Source organism: Callithrix jacchus, chromosome 19 (genome assembly GCF_049354715.1).
Source record: "Callithrix jacchus isolate 240 chromosome 19, calJac240_pri, whole genome shotgun sequence".
Lineage (NCBI taxonomy): Eukaryota > Metazoa > Chordata > Mammalia > Primates > Cebidae > Callithrix > Callithrix jacchus.
In genome coordinates, this window is record NC_133520.1 from 35408550 (window position 1) to 35428669 (window position 20120).

At 50.1% G+C, this 20120-nt stretch overlaps 1 protein-coding gene across 1 annotated transcript in view; it reads right to left on the bottom strand.

The window, feature by feature from the left end:
• PLXNA2 (plexin A2) overlaps positions 1 to 20120 on the bottom strand; it is a 223882-nt gene that overhangs the window by 23332 nt on the left and 180430 nt on the right. Inside the window, exons 13-20 of the mRNA XM_035280804.3 lie at positions 17030 to 17181; positions 10648 to 10765; positions 8552 to 8688; positions 7189 to 7356; positions 6944 to 7037; positions 1817 to 2056; positions 1009 to 1152; positions 451 to 685 (exon numbers count right to left, since the gene is read on the bottom strand). Of these exons, the coding sequence (XP_035136695.1) occupies positions 451 to 685; positions 1009 to 1152; positions 1817 to 2056; positions 6944 to 7037; positions 7189 to 7356; positions 8552 to 8688; positions 10648 to 10765; positions 17030 to 17181 (1288 nt within the window). The remainder of the gene's footprint in view (positions 1 to 450; positions 686 to 1008; positions 1153 to 1816; positions 2057 to 6943; positions 7038 to 7188; positions 7357 to 8551; positions 8689 to 10647; positions 10766 to 17029; positions 17182 to 20120) is intronic.

Genomic DNA, 20120 nt, shown 5'->3' on the forward strand with positions numbered 1-20120 from the left:
GATGGAAAACAAACCCTGGGGGAGATGAGGCAGGTGCTCTCCTGCCTTTCCTGCCGCTGCTCCCACGTGCTGCCAAGACAGTGTGCAAAAAATAGGAGCTGGACACCCCCAGCAGGGAACTGGAGTCTGGGGCTGTGGGGCCCTGAGGGCTGTGACTGTGGGGACATTGAGGCCCTAAGAAGGAGAGGGAGTTGGCCAGATGGTAGGGTGAGTCAGGGCAAAGAAGGGACTAGAACAATCCAGTAGGACCTGGGCCCTCAGGCAGGGGGCATTCTTCATTGGACATCTCTGGCCCTATCGGCAAAAGAAGTTTCTGGGAAAACAGGTGAAAGTGGAGTGCAGAGGCATGGCTGGCAGCGATGCAGTAAAGATGGGAGTTGTCTGCAGGGAGGAAGGCAATAGGGCAGGCGGAGAAAGTGACCCAGCAAGTGAGGCTGTGCTGCCACTTACCTTCCTTGCACTCCAGGGCCACGCGGGACTCCAGGTTGTCCATCTGCATTTGCAGCCGCTTGAGAGTGAGGTCATTTTCTCGAGACTTGCGCTTGTAGGCAATGAGGACAATGATGACGATGATGAGGAGGAGGCTGCCGCCGGCCGCGATGCTGACGATGGCTGGCAGGGTCAGCAAGCTGTCTGAGATGACACTCACCGAGCCAGGCGAGAACACCATCCCGCCCACGTGAACCTGTGCATTGTACACACACAGACGCACACGATGCACACAGGTGTATTGTCCTGGCATGCCAGCAGATCCTTACAGTGCGAGGAAGGACATGACAGACCACAACCACACAGAGCAGTTCTGGACCAATAGCAACCTCCTGCCTTGGCATCTGCCTTTCTTTCCTTGTGTTCTCAGCTTATACCCATTTTGATGTAGGACATAGAGATGAGGAGATATGGAGGGGATGAGTCAGGCAATGAGGCAGAAGACAGCCTTTCCTTAGGACAGATCACACAGGCACCACCAGGCAGGGAGGAGGCAGTACACAGGAGCGACTCACTCACCATGACTTTGTGCTGCCCGGTGAGGTTGGGAGGCTCGCAGAGCAGCTGGGTCTCAGATACGGTGACAGCACAAGGGGTCTCTCCAATGAGCACTGTGTAGTTGAGTTTGGCCCCTCCAGAGGCAGGAGGGCAGAGGTTTTTGCCCTGTAGAGAATAGCAGTCTTTATAGGAATAATTGACACAGGCATGCACAAGTTAATTGCCTACTTAAAAAGAGATTAAGGAGAGGGGGAAGGGCAGCAGTGCAAAAATCAGGAAATGACTCCTTGGTAAGTTTTTGTGGATGGGACTTCTAACGGCCATGCTCTAGAGAGAAAGAGAGAAGACAGTGGCAGGAGAGAATGAAAATGAAGAAGAGAGTGGGAAAAATGCAGGGGAGACAAGATGCTGAACAAGAGAAAATCTGGGGGAGGATACATGGGATTCATGAAAGTAGTGGGGCAACAAATCACTTGGATGGACGCTGCCAGGACTGTGAGTTCTTGAAATGTGTGTGCAGGTCACTGTGGCCACAGAGAGGACAGAAAAGGAAACAGTTACTCCCAAGGCACTGCAGTGCCTCTGGTTCCCAAAGCTCACAAGAACAAACCGAAATATGCTCAGGTATTCTCTGAGACGCCTGGGTGCAAGCTATATGGATTGATGGGTCGATACCTAACCATAAGCTCCGTCCGTACAGAGGAGCCAGCTTTGCAAGTCCAAGTGCATAGGAAGGAGAGCCAGAAAGAAAGAAAGACAGGCCAGGAGTATGGTGTGCCCTCTGCCATTGCTGCCCCTGGGAACACTTCACTCTGGAGGGCACTCCTACCTTCAGAATGATGGGTGATCCTGGCTTTTGATCCAAGACTCCAGTAGGGCTGAGCAGTTCAAAGGTCGGGTTGGGGTAGTAGATAAACTTGGTATCATTGTAAATAAGCAAGGACTGGACATTGTTAAAGACAAATCCGAACTCATCTGGCCGTTCCACAGTGTCCAGGCCAGGCCGGTAGTCCGTGGTCAGAGAGGGTGCCAGGCAGGTGAGAGTGGTTGTGTTCACAACTTTACACACCTAAGAGATCCAGAGCGCCACATTCACACACCAAGTGCCTGGTGGGCAGAGGCCAGGTGCCCGCAGACGCTCCCCCACCCTCTCCCCACTTTTGTGCCTCATCGCTGGGTTTACTTGCTTGTCTCCAATCCATGGGAAAGCCCTCCAGGAAAGGGCAGTGAAATTTTGGGGAGTGAGGGACATTTTAGCTTAATTCATTCATTCACCAACCCTGTTTGGGCATCTAGTTTCTAGTCTGTGCTGGCGCTGTGCTAGGAGGTGGGGCTATGGAGTGAAATAGTCAGTCTGGAGAGGAGACAAGCATTACAGCCTAGTCCTGGCAGAGGGCCTGGGGCATGGGGGGGCACATGGCACTGCTGAATGCATGCAGGGATGTGAAAAATAAATGCCCTGGTGGGAAGGACCAGCTGCTCTAGCACTGTGTGTGTGTTTATGAGTGTGTGTGTACATGAGTGTGTGTGTGCAGGAGTGTGTGTGCGTGCATGTGTGTGCATGTATGAATGTGTGTGCATAAGCGTGTGTGCACGTGTGTGTGCATGTGTGTGTGCGTGCACGTGGGTGTGCATGGCCTGAAGCAGGGTAGGAGTAACTCATGGAAGTTTTCCCATGGAAGAAATGAATGAAATTTAATCTGAAGAATGAGTAGGACTTACCTAGATAAAGAGAGGGAGGGGGAGGGGAACAAGTTCCAGGCAGAGGGAACAGCACCAAAAGGCCTGGGGACAAGGGAGCATGGGATGTTTGAGAAAAAAGCAGCACAGAACAGCACAGTGTGTGTGTGTGTGTGTGTGTGTGTGTGTGTGTGTGTGTGTGTGTGTGTGCGCGCGCGCAGAGTGTGGAGCAGGAAGTGGTACAAGATGAGCACTCTGCCCAGTATATAGTAGTTCAGTTAATGTTGATTGAAAATATTGATGAAAAATGGGATTCTGCAACTCTCTAAATTTTTTTTTTTTTGAGGTGAAGCCTCACTCTATTGCCCAGGCTGGAGTGCAGTGGCATGGCCTTGGCTCACTGCAGCCTCCACCTCCCGGGTTCCAGCAATTCTCCTGTCTCAGCCTCCTGTGTAGCTGGGATTACAGGCATGTGCCACCACGCCCAGCTAATTTTTGCATTTTTAGTAGAGACAGGGTTTTACCATGTTGGCCAGGCTGCTCTTGAACTCCTGACCTCAGGTGATCCGCCCACCTTGGCCTCCTAAAGTGCTGGGATTACAGGTGTGAGCCACCGTGCCCAGCCCTCTTTAAATGTTTCATGCAGGACCTCTCCCTCCTCTCTAACCAAGTGCCCCCTAACACTGCATTGGGACAGAAACTTGGTTTTGACATAGTTCATGATATCCTTTTTCTCTTGGAGGACTGCGGTGGCAACTAAAATCCTGGCTTGGCTGGTTTAGTCCCTCCTTAGCATGAGCTGTGCCATTCTCTCCTGTGGAGGGTTTAGTTCTGGGGCTGCCCAAAACAGCAGCCAGACTGCAGAAACCACTAAAGGGCCCACGTGGGGCTTGGGAAGAAAACCCACTCCTCCTCCCTCTCTGCCAGGCCTCAATTTCAGCTTTGGGAGCCGTGGTGTCCCAGCAACGGCCAGGGCATCTCTGAGAACTCCAGTCTGTTCAAGCACATGCTGTCCTGGCGGGTCCACACATGTTGTGCATCTGGCCAACACACACACACATGAGCCTCGTGTTCAGAAAACAAGACTGTGTGTGAAATTGCAAAAAAAGCTGACACTTGCATAGAGATTATGTCTCGAGATTAGGTTAGAGCTTCAAGTCCAAGTCTTACCCCTTCCTTTCCAGAGGGAATTTAAGAGTTTAAACAGAACGCCTCACTGCAGGCTTCATGCTGTAGTGGGAGTGAGTACACATTCCTGCCCTTTTTGTGGTGGAATTCAGCAGCCCCTTATGAATCGAATGTCCCTTTCAAGTTCCAGCAGGGTACAATGAGGCATGGAGAGGTGAAGGGGTGTGGTGAAATGAGCCAGGGAGTCCCAATCCTTGGGTTCTGCAAGGAAGACACCGAGCCCCTATGAGCCTCAGCCCCACCCTCTTCCTCTCTGCTGGTCCCACTCTGGCTTCCCTAGACCAGGCTCCTCTATGAATAAGCAAATCACTCCCAAGCAAGAGGCTTCCTGCCCCATGCTGCATCGGCACTTTGTTTGCCAAACATTCCTCTGGGTTTGGCGGCTTCACTCTGGCCCTCCTCGCTATCCATTGGGGCGTCTTCGAAACCCAAAGACAGGGGTAGGCCCAGGTGTGCTGAGGATGAGATGGGGCCCAACCAAGCAGGGCTTCAGGGGCAAAGTGCCTCTCCCCTACCATTCCCAAAAGCAGAGGCACGAGCAGGGCTTCTGAGCCTCCCACTCCGGAGCCAGCTGATGGAAAACTGCATTCCTCCATCCTTCCCTCTGGCTCTGCCAGCCTGTAGATGCCAGGCAGGTCACCAATGAAGCTGAGCACCCCCAGCTCTGCAGAGGGCAGAGGGCAGAGCTGCTTCTTAATTAGTTGGAACACTGAGATTGTGGTGCCCGGGGCTGGAGGAAGCACTGAGAAGATTCCTGCCCAGGGCTGTAGATGAGTCCCAGTGAGTGGGCAGGGGCTTGGGACCTGAGCCTTCGCTCACAGGTGTCAGGTGTGGGGAAGGGAAGGGGCATCCCAGCCCAGGCTTCTCTTCAATGGCTTCCTGAGGACTAAGGCTGAAGCCTTTGGGGGTCACATACTCACTCTCCAAATTTTTCTCTGTACTGTATTAATTATGTCTTTTGTTTTCTGTGTGCTGATGCTTTGACATCTGGGGCCTTGCTGATGGGCAAAATCCTAGAGATAGCAAATAACTTGCCTGTGAGCATGCCTTTCATATGCACAACAGCCCGGCTGCCCCTTTCCATACCATCCTCGTGCCCAAAGCATCCCAGGACCAGGCACCAAACATCTAGGGACAGCCCCTAGGCCTCAGAGCCTGCTGAAATGACTCAAACCAGCTGATCCTAAACTTGCTTACCCTGCTGTGCCTGTTCCTTCCCGTAGAAACCTTGACTCTGGCCAAGGTTTCTCCCTCTCCCTCCCCAACCCCGGTGCTTCCTCCTGTGGCCCCTGGGGCAATGCCTGCCCTCTTGGGATCTGATCTATGAGTAGAACAAATTATACTCTGACCTTGCCATACCTGAATAATAATAAAACCCATATTTTAAAAATGTACCTAATTTGCTTTTTTTTTTTTTTTTAACTCTTTCCTGGATGTGAGCTTACCATTCTCATTCCCAAACCTCACCCTAGTCCCTGGAGTGACCTGTGAGCTTCTGGGGACCTGAGCTTCAGCAGTCTGGAAAAGGAGTGAAGGCCTAGGCTTTTTTACTCATAGATCAAGCTCTACACCTGACGGAAGGAGGCATGCGCTCACCCAGCCCAAAAAGGAGTGAGTGTGGGGTGTACTGAAGGTGTGGTACAAGTGCCCCCACATCTCTGGCAGGATAGTAATGTCAAGCCCACCAGCATTTCATGTGGCCTAGTTATAAAGAGTCTGGATGTTTGGGATCCACCTTGGCCCTGCCACCAGTAATTATGATTGGGGGCAAGATATTGAACCGTTCTGGCCTCAGTTTCCTCTGCTGTACAGTGAAGGGGTTGCATCAGATGATGCCTGAGACCTTTACACATCTAACCTTCTAGCAATCTGTCATTTTATGCATCTCCGTGTTTCTTACAGAAGCCTCAAATACCCTGGAAATATGTCTGGGGTAAGAGGGGAGACACAACACCATCTTCCCCATCTCTGTCTTAGCCTAGTCAAGCCTCTGAAGGTCAAAGCAGTAATAATAGTAATTTCTATGAAAAAGAATTGCCATAGTAGCATCTGCTGGAATATAATTATGAATACAATCATGTTTCAAAAAAAATTGGCTGAAAGACTGAGATGAAGCCCAGAAAAACAAAAAAATTTTTCAACATATTGGACATTCTATCCTTATGATACAGACAACTTTTAAAAATTACAAAAATTACATCGCTCTGCAGGGAAGACTAATATAAAATGTCCAAACTGATCATCTTAGCAACCAGGGTGAAGTTATCTGATGCAGCGACTAGCATTTATCAACTGCCAACCTCGTGCCAGCCACGGGCTGGCAGGTTACGAAGCGAGAGCAGGATTCATAGCTGAGGGGTGGAGGATCTGGAGGTTAAATGACTTGACCATGCTTGTACCGCTAATGGATGGCAGAGCCCTGCTTCCACTCCAGACACGTCTGAATCTGGAGCCAGAATTTCTCCAACCACTCTCAATATGTGTTTTTATTGTACCTCAAAGTCAACATGTCATAAAACAGGAGTCCTTTTGTGCTGTTTCATAAGCTCAGAAGCCAGTGCTTTGATACACTTACTATAGGACCTTCTGAGGAGAAATTACACTGTAATTATAATATAAAAATCATTGTAGGGCTGAAGATGGTGGCCCATGCCTATAATCCCAGCACTTTGGGAGACCAAGGCAGGAGGATCACTCAAGCCCAGGAGTTTGAAATCAGCCTGGGCAAAATAGAGAGAGCTTCTCTTTAAAATAATTATAATGAGAAAAAACTAGACACACATGTGCCTGTGGTCCCAGCTACTCAGGAGGTTGAGGAAGGTGGATTTCTTGAGCCCAGGAGGTCAAGGCTGCAGTGAGCTGTGGCTACACCACTGCACTCCAGCCCGGGCAACAGGGTGAGGCCCTGTCTTAAAAAATAAATTGTCAGGTTTAGGTATTTGGACCACGATTCCAGGCTCAGAGCCTTAAGCCAGCTTTCCTCTCCAGTATTCAGGGGCTCCAGCGCCTAACCAGAGCCCATCACATTGTAAAACACTGACACAGAGCTATGTTTACCAAAGGCTGGGGTGGACCAACAGTTACTCACATTGACAGATTCTTTGCCGTTGAATTTGACTCGGATCCTTGGCTCCTGAATGACATCCAGGTTGAAGCCTGTGATAGTCAGGGGTGTGTGGCCACTGGAAATAGGCAGAGGCTGCGTTAGTTAAAAACCCCTCAAATCTGGCATGGTGAACCTCTACCTTAGGGGTCCCTCTCATGAGCCAGACTTGGGCTGCAGGGATCATGGCGGGTGGCGGCCAGGTGCCTCCCTCCCACCTCCCGCCTCACCTGGCAATGCTCCACTCTGGCTCGATGCGCTGGACCCGAGGGTCGTCTATGTACTCAAACTGCAGGCTGTTATCCACACGGGCTCGGTCGACACTCACAGAAACAGGGACTGGGCCAAGGCCATTGGATGATGGGGGTGAGACACACACAATCTCACTCATTGACCTCCTGACAGGGAGACAGCAGGAGGGTTGAGAAGAATGGCATGGGCAATGGGAGGTGCCCACCGGCTCGACAAGGGGCTTTCCTCGGTCTGGGGGTATGGCCACAGAAGTGTTCTCCCATCCTTTTATATTCCACACGACAGAACACATCCTGCATCAGTATAGATCAGTGCCCTCTTTTTACCGAGGAGATTAGGGAGGGAGCAAATTGGAGTAAGGGGTTTGAAAATGAAAGGCAGGGGTAGGGCTTCATGGGCTTTGGGGGAACTCCCCTTCTCTGGATTTTTCTAGAATATGACTAGCCAGTGCTTGGAATTTGGTCAGGCAGTCAACAAATATTCACTGAGCACCTACTGTACACAGCAGTGAACGCACAGTCCTTGCCCCTGTGGAATTTATGGTACAAGAAGGACAGTATCAGGTAGAAAATGCTGGGCAAGCAGGGTTCTCATCCATGGATTCCTTCAGAATTCCCTACAGCTTCAGGGCTAGGGGAGAGCTGGCAAAAGGTAGTGTTCAATTTTTTATGCTCAAAGGACGCCCTGAGCATAAGTCTGTGCTTTCTAAGAACTGAGGCTATGCGGTCTCCACGTTTCTAAGAACGGAGGCTATGCGGTCTCCACGTTTCTAAGAACGGAGGCTATGCGGTCTCCACGTTTCTAAGAACGGAGGCTATGCGGTCTCCACGTTTCTAAGAACGGAGGCTATGCGGTCTCCACGTTTCTAAGAACGGAGGCTATGCGGTCTCCACGTTTCTAAGAACGGAGGCTATGCGGTCTCCACGTTTCTAAGAACGGAGGCTATGCGGTCTCCACGTTTCTAAGAACGGAGGCTATGCGGTCTCCACGTTTCCAAGAACGGAGGCTATGCAATCTCCATGTTTTTCAAGTCACCATAGTGAGGACTTAACGAATGCTCAATCCTAATGGTGACTGGGGCTCCTAGGAGCTCCTTCCTCTGGCATTCTCATGGCCTTCACTTCTCATTATTTTTAGAAGTATCCAGCCCCTCTGATATATGACATTTACACTGACAAGTGGGATATATTTCTCACAGTGACTGGTATGGTATTTGGGTCTAGGTGTAGCAAATAACATGAAGATGATGGGGCAGGCCTGTGAATGAACATGCACAGTAATATGTGTACAGCAAGTGTCCCAGATGTGCCGTTTTCTGGTGGGCCTTCAAGTTCATCTTACCCATAGAACTCGCAGGTCTGGTTGCCCAGGTAAACTGACACGCTGCTCCCAGCCCCAAGGTAATGGCCGGTGATGGTCACCATGGTGCCTCCTGACTCGGGACCTCGGATTGGGTTGAGTGACAGCACAGAAGGGTTCTTTGGAAAGAAGCACAGAAATGACGACAGCTTAGGTTTTGTCTGGAAGGAAGAATCAGGGTTAGATTCAAGGATGGGAGAGGCTGTCTTCATTCTGGGCATGATGGTACTTTTCCTGTCCTTTTCAATGCTGAATGCTCTCTCTGCTTACCCCAGAGGTGAGACCCTTTCTAAGAAGAATCTCTGGGCATGTCTGGGAAGGCAAAAGAGCCACGTGCTGAAATTAATTAACTCCCCAGAGAGTCGCATGCTCATAACAATGAAGGGAAAGCAGAGGTGACACTGACTAATCTATCAATTAGTTTACAAATTGAGAACAATTTGAAAATGCTTCTCTATCTAGAGCCAGTACTGATTTTTTGGGCACAAAATCGATAGGGCTGAATAAAGTGTCCCTGCCTGGGTTGGCCCACTGAGAGGTTAACGTCCTCCATTAACCACCCATGCACATGTCCTTCTGTCCTTTCCTAAGCAAAGGGCACAGCAGGCCACCTGGTGCAGACAGCTGTCAGTAAATGTGAGGATGGCTTCTCACACCCTCATCGGGAGGATGGCACATCACTGGCTGGGGCTTTCTAGTGAGCTTACTAAGTAGTACAATTCAGCCTGAAGCTGATAAGAAACGTCTAGCCTAAAACGCATCAGGCAGCTGACCTAAATCAGAAAAGAATTGCTTCCGCCTGGAGGACGGTGGAGTGGGAATGAATCGGAAAATGCATTTAACTGAGCAACTATATAGAAACGAATTCTAGTTTGCATCAGCTGTTCATTCGCTGTGAGTCCTGAGGCAAGTTTTGAAATCATTCTTTATTCCTCTGTCAAGTGAGAAGGGTGGGCTAGGTTACCTCAAAGCCCCTCTCAGCTCTGACTTTCTCCAGATTGTCAGAGTACTGACATTCTCCCCAGCTAGTTCTCCTGTGTTTGATCCTCACACAAACGCCCACTGCTCCTGCCCCGGGTAAGAGATGGAGTAGGTTGGCTGCGGACAGGGCAAGGTACTCTTCACTGTGAAAGAGGACAGTGTAAGAAAAGCGTGGAGATGCCAAGATAAGAAAGCAGAGGCTAGAACACCTGCAACAGGCAGTCAAACGCTTTACAGGGAATAGAATCTTCTGCTCTAAAGATTTTTTAAAACTCTCAGCAAGGCTGGTTTGACCCCATCTGCTAGTGTTAATGCCTTTTAATGAAGTACTCAATGTAGCAATGGAGGTAAGTGTCAGAAAAGAGACTTCGGGGCGGGGCGGGGGGCAAGAAGTCAGGTTATTGATTCAGTCTGAATGTAGCCCAGGCGGGCTGCAGGGCCCCAGAAGCAAGTTATTGATTTGGCATGGATAGAGTGCCAGTTTTACAGAAAGGAAGCCTTTGCAATTCTACTACCTGTTGCCTGTGCATAAAGAGATGTTTTCAGGTGTGAGTGTGTGAACGTGTGCGTGTAACTATAACAGCATACAGAGTGACTCTGGTGGTTCTGTGCACAGATACACATCCCTGCCAGATTTCAGTGACTCATCTAAACTCCCACTTAAAATATCCTTGGCAGAAAACTAAGCATGTGAATAAATATAGACTTACTTAATTAGGTCCCTTAGGCTATGTGTCCTCATTAGGCTAGAATTGGACTAATATATGACATTGGTGGGACCAGAGGCAATCCCTCCCCGGCCCCAGTCTAGGATCCACTTTCCAAGAAAGGTGGATTTTGCCTTATTTAGAACTCTGACCTGTGGCCCTCTGGTACTCCCAAGTCACAGCTTCGTTAATCGCATGCCCATCACATCCTGGAAAGACAGGCTCCCAAAGCAGCAAGGCCAGACACTGCCTTTCTGGAGGGTCCCTTTTCTCCTCCTTGGTCTGCAAGAAGCCTGGTGGTGGAGGGGAGTGGGGCCTTCCTAGGAGGAGTCTGGAGCATGTGTGTGCCCTCCCTGGGCACCTGAACCCAGCCCTGGACCCAGTACTCACCACAAAGGTGTACTGCTGATGGGACTTGGTCATAAACTCTGGCTTACACTCGCCAATACACAGGTGCACAGGCCCAGAGGTGGTTCCCACAAGGGCATGGCCCATCTCACAGACAATCCTGGGGAGAAAGCAAACCTTCTGATGAGGGGCTGGGCAAGGGTTGGCATCCCTGCCCCCTTACTCTCCCAGTCACGGCAAATGACTCATCACAGTCTTGCAGTAATGCTAGGCCAAGACTCAGCTTGGTCATCCATTGTGGTGTGTGACCTTAGGTACAGTGCTTTCCCTCTCTGGGCTTTGGTCTTATATGTAGTGCGAAGGTTGGATGGGATGATCTCTGAAGCCCTGTGTGCCTCTGATATGCTCTGCTGCCTAACCTGTGGCCAAATCTGTTATTCCCCATGCTTAGGACAGTGCCTAGCATTGAGTAGGAACTCAGAACTTGTGGAATAAAGGGAATGTCCAACAGAGAGAGATCTAGGGGCAGCAAGCTAGCCGACGCTCTCTCCTGTGTAACAAGCTGACATTGCTACACTCTCTAAAGGAAGGAGTGAGGGCCTATTTGCCAAGCAGATTCAACTGTGGTTTGCTTCCTGTAGTGAGTTTTAAAAAGGGGACAGATAATCTGAAGAGACAGTGAGAGTTCAAAGAAGGAGCTCCCTGCAGAATGGGAGGGGTGGAGTCCTGTGGCAGCAGGCAAAGGGGTGGGAACTGGACGAGTTCATTAGGCCAGCAGGTGACACTGGCCTCTCACTTCATCAAAGGCTGAGAGCACCGGGTGGGAGAGGCAGTGGCACGGCCCTGAGTGAAAGTCACGTCTCACACTCACAGGAGAGCTGGAGGGATGAGGTGTGCAGCGCTCTCTGTTGAGCAGCACAGATCAATACCCCTAGTGATGACTTCCCCAGTGCCCGAGAGAACACTTATACAAGCACATTGAGATATGGGTTGCCTTATCCATGGTAGCCTTCTAGAAAGGGTGGGCAGCTGAGGATGGGGAGAGATGAAGGAATCAGGGGCTTGGGGAACCTCTTGCCTGGAATGGTCAGGCCTGAGCTGGGTGGGATAGCGCCCTGCCAGCTCAGCAAGAAAGAGCTTGGGAACGGAGGGCAGGATTTTTCCCTTCCTCCCAGTATCACTTCAGAGGCTCAGAGCAGTTTGGTGCTCCTGGTAGGTTTGCTTAGTGGGGAGTCAGAAAAGCAGACCCCATCTCCACTAATCCCCAGTATTATCCTGGCACGGTGGGGAAGATCTGTGTTTAACCGAGCGATGCTTATCTCAACAGCTTCTCTAAGAAGGAAGGTAACTAAACAGAGATTTCATTTCGATGTAATAAAACTTGCATTAAACAAATATGCTGCATGCTCACACACACGGCACGCCACTGATCTCCATCTCCTTCATAACAGTTAATCCCAAATAACTACTTTCACTCCTGGTGAATATTTACTTAACATGCAATAACTGTCTTACTACGTTTAGCATATCAGATTCAACAAGAAAGTACTGAAAGGGAAGAATGGTCTCTCTTTCCCTTTCTCTATGAATCAATCAATTAATTATGAACCCGAGTAAACATGATAGTGATGATCAATTAATATTTTACATGTAACTATCTCCTGAAACCCCATTAGGGAGCGTTTGAGAAGCCCCATTTAAGGCACCGTGTGGTTATCTTCGTGCTACTACCTGTGTGGAGTAACGCCTCTTCCGTCCTGTTGCCTGTACCCCGGCAACCTGCTGCTGGTTCAGGTCCCTGACACCCTGCAAACGACGCCCAGCACACTCAAGGAGCTCCAGAGGAGAATCAACTGGCTATTGTAGGTAGTGTCGGGGCCAGGAGGGAAGAGAGCAGGAGGGAGCAGGAAAGTTTCTCTCCCTCTCTTCTAATGAGGGTTTGTGTGTTACTCACACATCACCCTTAGACACTCCTGCTGGAGTGATCTTAGAGAAGAAATGGAGGAAGAAATTGTCACAGGCTTGAAGTTAAGGAAGAAAGAAATATGAGAACAGGTGAAAGTCATGGGCAGCATGGAAATGTCCTTCCCTGGGCCCTGGGTCTGTGCAGGAAAGGGGAAGGCCCGGAGCAGCCCTGGTCAGCTGCCCCTGTGTTGAGCTCATGATGGGCCAGGGCCTCTGGGCACACTGCCTCTTCTAGGACATTTTCCTGCTAGGGGCTCATGTTTCAGAAGAAAAGTGGTGCATGTCAAGCACCTAGGAAAAGAGTGATGAACGAGAGATGGATGCCACCCAAGTGTCCAAGGAAGGGCACATGTAGTCAGCTCTGAATGCCCCCACCTGGAAAGGCAGGGTACAGAGGTCCAGGGGCTGGGCTGGGGAGAATCAGGGGCCCTTTCCTTGGCCATCAGCTGAACCCCCTTCTCAGCTCTGGAAAAAGTGGGCAGAGGGCTGAGGTCAGCTGTGGGTTGGAGAAAAGGGTCTGGGCAGGGAGATCTAAGAACAGGAGAGTCCTAAGAAAATCAGGCAGCATTGCAGACAAACTCCAACCACCTCTACCTCTTCTTCCCTTTCATTCCTGGGACCCCCTGCCTGCAGGGAAGGGTGGAAAGGGCTTGAATGTATTTGTCGCAGGCACTTGTTCTTTGAGTTCAGGGAGATAGAGAGTTAAAGGAAGACACCAGGGCAGCTGCAGGGATTGGAAAGGGTTACACTGAGGAAGGAGTATTATGCCAAAGCTGGGGATTCTAGACCTTAATAATAAGAAGGACTATAGTTTACTGATTCTGGCAGGCACTCTACAAGAAAGGATCTCATGCCATCCTCAGGCTCTGCCTCAGAGCGGGTCTTATCTCCATCGTACAGACTATGAAACTGAGGCTCAGAGATGCTAAGTGACTTATCTCTGGGGGCCACAACTGTGGTTAAGTGGCAGAGCCCTGATTCAAATCCAGGTCAGCTCAACTCCAGAGCTCACGCTTCTGACCATGCCCCTCTACTGACACTTGATTAAATGGGATGCTCTGTGCATCTTTCAAGGAAGGGACTGTATGGACATGGTAGCAACAGTAGACGTCAGGTTGTTGGCGGGGTGTGGTGAGAAAGACAGCTGGGTCCCTCAGGTCCTGAGAGCTAATCACTTCTCCCCTCGACCTTCTTGGCTGTAGACAACCACAGGCGGTGATGTGTGCACCACCACCTCCTCCAAGCCTTGCAAGTCAGCAAGGTTGGTGGATTCCTTGTGGTTTGATTTCTCGAGGCCTCTTGCCTTCCCTGTCTCTTCCCTGTGTCCCTGGTGGCTCTGGGGTCCCTGTGTTTTATTAGGAGACAATAGCTGGAGATATGATTCTCTCCTTATAAAATGGGAAGTTGGACCAAACAACCATCCAGCTTTGACACCTGAAGACCTGATTCTCCTGGCAGCAAAGGGCTTCCAGAGGCACATTAGTGCCATGGATAATCTTTATAATGGGCACATAAGTGCCACGGATAATCTTTATAATGGGCACATTAGTGCCACAGATAATCTTTATAATGGGCACATTAGTGCCACGGATAATCTTTATAATGGGCACATTAGTGCCATGGATAATCTTTATAATGGGAGCTGCAGATTCCACGGGGCGAACAGTTTCCTGCCTTGGATGTCTAAAGCACCGGCAAAGCAACTGTAGAGATCAGCTGTTCCTACACATCTATTTTCCAGATGAGATGTGTGAGGAGCAGAGAGCAAAGTGACTGGCTCAAAGTCACCTGGTTCATCCACAGTCGAGCTAAGGCTTCACTGTCAGTCTCCTGGCAGCCCCGTGTCTTGTCCCACACAACACCATCTCCCGTAGACTTGCATAGATGGTACCTCACTCCCTGGGGCGGGAGCACACACACATCTCACATCCATCCCGGAGTGTCTGAGTTCACAGGTACAGCAGATGAGAGGGAGCAGCCTGAGGATCTTTGGGGAATCTGCCCCATGGGGAGCCCTGTCCCAGGAGGGACTGAGCTGCAGCCTCAACCTGTATTCCATGGTCCAAAGAACTTCCTGTAACGGAGTCATCCAGCCCTCCACAGACCTGTGGGGTGCTGATTGCAGGACTAAGCAGGGCCCTTTAACCAACATTAACCTAATTGCTGAGTGATAGATGGCACGGCACAAGCATATGGTGAATCATTACCGTGCCGGCAAATCCTGCCCGCGCCCGGGACTCTGCACCGGGCCCCGTTAGCCAAATTCATCTCTCACAAACATCTGTAACGATAGTGCCTGCTGCTCACTGCCTGGGATGGAGGCTTTAATGATGTTAAACTCTGAAACCTTGGGAGTGGTAATGAGCCTGGCATGGCTGGAAAGCAGGGCTGCATCCAGCAAGGCACAGGGTGTGCTCTCTGCCTCCCGCCTGCCCCGTACCTGAGGTGGTGGCTTTCTAGGGTGACCACAGCCTCTGCAGGAATCCGTGGGACCGTTCTCTTCCCCACTCTCCCTTCATAGCCTCACTTGCAGCTTCTCTTGACACTTTCTTCCCCACGGCCCTGGGTGCAGCATGAGTGCAGTACATTTCATTTCATAAACAGAACTGAAATTCCTTACGTTTGGGCAGCACATTAGGCTAATGAAGGTCTCAGAGACTGAACAGCTTGCGAAGGTCTTGGGGCTGGTCAGTAGAGGAGGCAGGTCTAAAGCCTTGCAAGATTCTGAGGGCCAGTTGCCTAGGAATTTGCACTTCTCAGCTGAAAGCCTTACCTCCCACTCTCATCCCACACGCTAGCCCTTTCCTTTGGACTCCTGTAGCATCTCACCAAGTTTGGATACAGGCCTGTGTCTAGGGACCCAAGGGAGGTCTGTGAGGTCGAGGTGGATTTGTGGTTGCGTGACTGAGCACCTTGCCCAGTCTGGCAGGATGCGGGGCTCTGTAAAGATGATCTGCCTGCCAGGAGGACCTCTGTGGGTGTCCTGGCTCCTGCCACAACAGCTTTTACCTCTTTTTGGCTCAGAAGCACTACTGTGTCCTTTCCCTTTTTCCATCTTCCTCATCTCTTTCCTATAGGCCCAGGCAGCCGTTCCTCCAAGACTCATTCCTTGCAGGAATAAGGTTGTCATTGAAGGATCAGACCTGAAGGATCTGAGAGATCAGGCTAGCTCTTTCTTCTCCCCTGCTGTGGCTGGCAGGCATCACACAGCCCTCGGAGTCCAGGAATTCACCCCGTTCGACTCTGACCCTTCTCTGGGCCTTGCGAGAGTCATGGCCTCTGAGCCTCAAAGCTACCCACTGAGTCATGGAATTTCAGACTGCTCCTGTCCAGGAGTCGTGCCCCATCCCTGTTATGGAAGGGAAGTCGCCCTGCATTAGGGGTCAGGACACTCAAAGTAATTCTACCTCAGCCACTTATGCCCTGAATGAACCGGGGAAGGTCATTTCACTTCTCTTGAGTCCTTTGCTCTCTCTTGCTTTGCAAAATGACGATAACAATATTTACCTCTCAGAGTCCTTACCAATTAAAAATGAGATAGTGGATGAGAAAGTGCTCTGTTAACTGCAAAGTGCTGATGGAAGATAAAGCAATGTCATTTTTATGGTTGCCACTAAAGGCTGCCTCGGGGTGGGAGTGATCAGAGGAAAAGACCTGAGCTGGCAGAGGGGTGAGGCTGAGGGAAGGAAGTCCCTGCCCCAAAGTCATACTCTTGATCGTGCTCCTAGTACCCCCTGCAGAGCTGTGTTCACAGTGGAATCAGAATGGCTTGACCCAACTTTCCTGATAAATCACGCAGAATGATTGGGCTGCTCCCTCGCTTTCTCCTTCAGAGGGGTGGCATCCCTTTTTCCACCCTCCCACCCCCAGCTTCATGCCCACCTCCTGCCCACCAACTCCTCAGCAACTGCCACTGCCAAATGAACACCCCAAATTGGAACATATGTCACTCCTGGAGCCCCGTTCGCCTGTCCGCCACTACATGCCTATTTTCTAATTTCCAGCTGACACTTCCCTTAGTGAAATAAATGAATTTGCTCCGGTGGAGGCCCTGCTCGGATTAAGCTGCTGTCAGAGCCCCATGCACCAAACAAATTGTTGCCCGTAGCCCACCGTGCGGGATGCATTCCAATGGGGGCTGGCAGGGGAAGGGCTGGGGGAGACCTAGGAGGAAACGCTCAGTCACGCTGGTGGGCAAGCAAAGACTAGAATGAAGAACGGTTGGTGCCGGAGCCCTGATGCCAGAAGAGCCAGGGAACAGGGAATCAAGCAGAATGAGACCCCCTGAGGGTGGAGGTGACAGAGGAGAGGGTCCTGGGAAGGCTTCTGGGGCAGGTCCATAGGAGGAGAAGGTAATGGGAGATGAATCATGGAAAAGGCCCAGAGAAGGGAGAGGGGAGAGTCTCCAGTCTCCACTCTGAAGCTCCCATGGGAAAAGGGCCGGCCAGGGCAGACTCACTGCTCAGCGATGATGTATTCCCCTGGGAGGGGCGTGCAGGGCACCCCAGCCACCTGCACATGGTGGGCGATCTCAGAGAAGTCCAGACCCAGGTTCACGCCATGGATGGTCACTCGTGTCCCTCCTTCTGGCGGTCCGGACACCGTCAAAATCTGCAGGAGGGAAATGGGATTAGCAATTTGGGTTGGTCACAGGAACAGAAACAGCAGCACCCTTCCCCCTCTCCTAGGGAGGTTTCAGAACCTATGGACACCAGGAGTTCGGGTCAGTGTGTTTTCTCCACTTTTTAGCTTATCTCAGATCTTGACATCGTGCTCCGTTTTACATTGCCTCTTCGGTTCTTTACGTCATTCATTCATTCATTCATCTACTGATTTCAAAAATTATCAGAAAAAATACTAGACTCAAGGCAGAAAACCATTGTTTGAGGCATGTCTCTAATTCACTAGTTGCCGGATTACAATCAGTCACATATGTCTCTGGACTTCAGTTTTCTTAGTTTTGAAGGGAGTCTAATCATTTCTACCAACCTCAAAGGGAGCTTAGAAGCATCAAATAGAAGGTGTGCTTGGGAAGATTTTGGAAACCAGAGGGCTTTGTAATTATGACAGTGTTATTATTGCCACTGCTGTGTGCTAGAGCCCATCAGGGGTACAATGAAGAATACGACAGGAAATTTGCCCTCAAGAAACTTAGTATCAAGAGAGCTGAGATAAAGGAGGTGCATGAATAGCACTGATTCAGGGTGTCCAGGGATAAGACAGATACAGAGAGAAAGCAGTGGGAGTGCCGGGAGTAGAGACTGGGTTTGGCTGCAGAGGGAGGATCAAAGATGGAAAGTGCATTTGACATTGTTCTGCAAAACCATCCTATGACACACGTTAGACCAAGAAGAAATGACTTTTGGATTTTCCAGATCTTTCCTGGCTTCCTATTAGCAAGGATTGCTAATTATTTATTCCCTAATTCAGCCCCCAAATGCTGGAAACAGAATAGCAGAATACCAGGCTCCCAAGATGTAATAAAGTTCTATCTGGGAACAGACCAGACTCTTGGAAAAATATAGCTCTTTGGGATCCAACAGATCCCAGTGAGTAAGTTCACACTTTGTGGCCAGTAGTTATCTGAAGCAGGAAAAGTAATTAGAAGTGAACTGGATCCTAGACAGCAAAGGAACATGGAACTTCATAGCTGGAAGAGAGCTCAGAGTATCTTATTCTAAGATCCTTACTTTGTACAGCAAGATAAATGAGATCCAGAGGAGTCAGGGGTACGTCCAAAGCTTTGAACAACTTGTATACACAGTTGTAAAAAGGTCCAGTGTTCTTTCTACTACACTTTAGAAAGGGCAGGACAGGAGAAGGAAGGAGCAAAAAAAAAAGGGGGGGGGGAATTGATGAAGATCAAGTTTCCACTAGAATCTCCCAGAGGAGGATACCTGGGCAGAGCCACAGCCTCTCTGTTTTTGGACACTCTGGACAGTCTCCCTCTTGACCCTGTATATGCTGGTGGGGTGTCCAAGGGGGTGACAGGGTCAGTGTGCCCTGGGGTGCAGATGATGGATGAGTAGAGGTGAGCTTGCTGTGGAGAGCTCTGGAGACCCTTCTTACCTCCAGGCTTCTCGGCAAGTGCACTGCTTCCTTCCTGTGATGTGGGCACCATGAATGATGCTGCCAATTCAGCCACCAACCGCCAAGTGATAGTGAGCAGAAAAAGGATGCTTCTTCCCCTCACTGCCTGGCTGATAAGCAGTTCGGACTCCCGGTCTCTTGGTAAGCTGTCTGCAGAGCCGACTCCTGAACTCAGACCTCCTGCTTGTCTATCCTCCTCTGTAGGCCAAAGACTGTGCTGCCTCCTTCCCTCTGTGCCATCCACGCCCTGAATACTCTTATCTGAAGACTCATTTTACCCAAGTCACCTTGTGTATGGCTCTGACTCACTTGTCTGAGAATAAAATGTCTTCCTTATTAATAAAAATAAACAACAGGCATGAAATGAATCAAGTGGGCTCAGAGGAGTCTTGTAGGCTGGGGGTGAGGATGGGATTAGGAAGGACAACTTGGAGAGAAAGGAGCTGGCGTGAGGAACTGACAGCCCCTGCAGCTCTTCTGTCTCTGCACTCTAAAAATATCCAACAATAATCCATCCTGGCTGTCCCAGTCTCCTCTGGCACAGTTTCCTCAGGGACCTGGGACTCCTGGGCTCTAGGAGATGGACTCTTATTAATGAGAAACAGAAAGGGCTGCTTCCATACCTGCTGCAGGAGAGCATAAGAAGCAGACAATCTGCTTTTAGTTCCTGGTTCTCTTTTGAAGCACTTAGAATGAGCTTCACCAGCCCCTCCATCCCCTCCCCCAGCCCACTGGAAGGCATGAAGCCACCTACCCAAAGGAACTGACAAAGCAGTGGTGATTGGTTCTCTTTCCTTCTCCTACTTTTATTTCTTAAAAAACATTCTTTTGCTCACTGCAGTTAATTACAACCTTTCAGAAAAACTGTGGAGTGAAATCTTTCTGGAAAGCCTAAAAATATTTCTGTCTTACAGGTAGCCTGTGGGGACTGCATTGTGGATCCTCAGTGGCATTGGCAGGTTCCACGGGGTAGCTTCCTCCTGCTGGCAAATCACTGCAGTGTTTCCCTTCCAACATTCAAGGATCAGTGGCAGACACATGGTCATGGGCATTGGGGTACTGTAGGGTCTATTTGTTAGCACAGAGCTGCTCAGAAGCATAATTCAGCTTATATTGTTTAGAGAAGAAGATTGTTTTTTGGGTAAATTATTAGCAAGTATTGTAATCTTGGCATGGAGCTACAACTGAGATGGGTAGATCCAGCTAGCAGCTGGGGGAATCCAAGCCGGGAGAATCAGTGTCCTCGTGGGTCACTAAACCAGGTCCCTAGGGCTTGGAAAGTGCCTGGGGAGTGTGAGGTCTTCATGGGGTCTTCTTTCAATGCTGTGTACTATGCTGCCAGCACCCGAGTAGGTGGCAAGGGAGGCCAGGGGACAAGTGAGCAAGTGTCAAGCTCTGGGGCTTACAGGGACACAGCTTATAGCTTCCTTGCTGAAAGCAAAACTGACCTGTAAAAGACT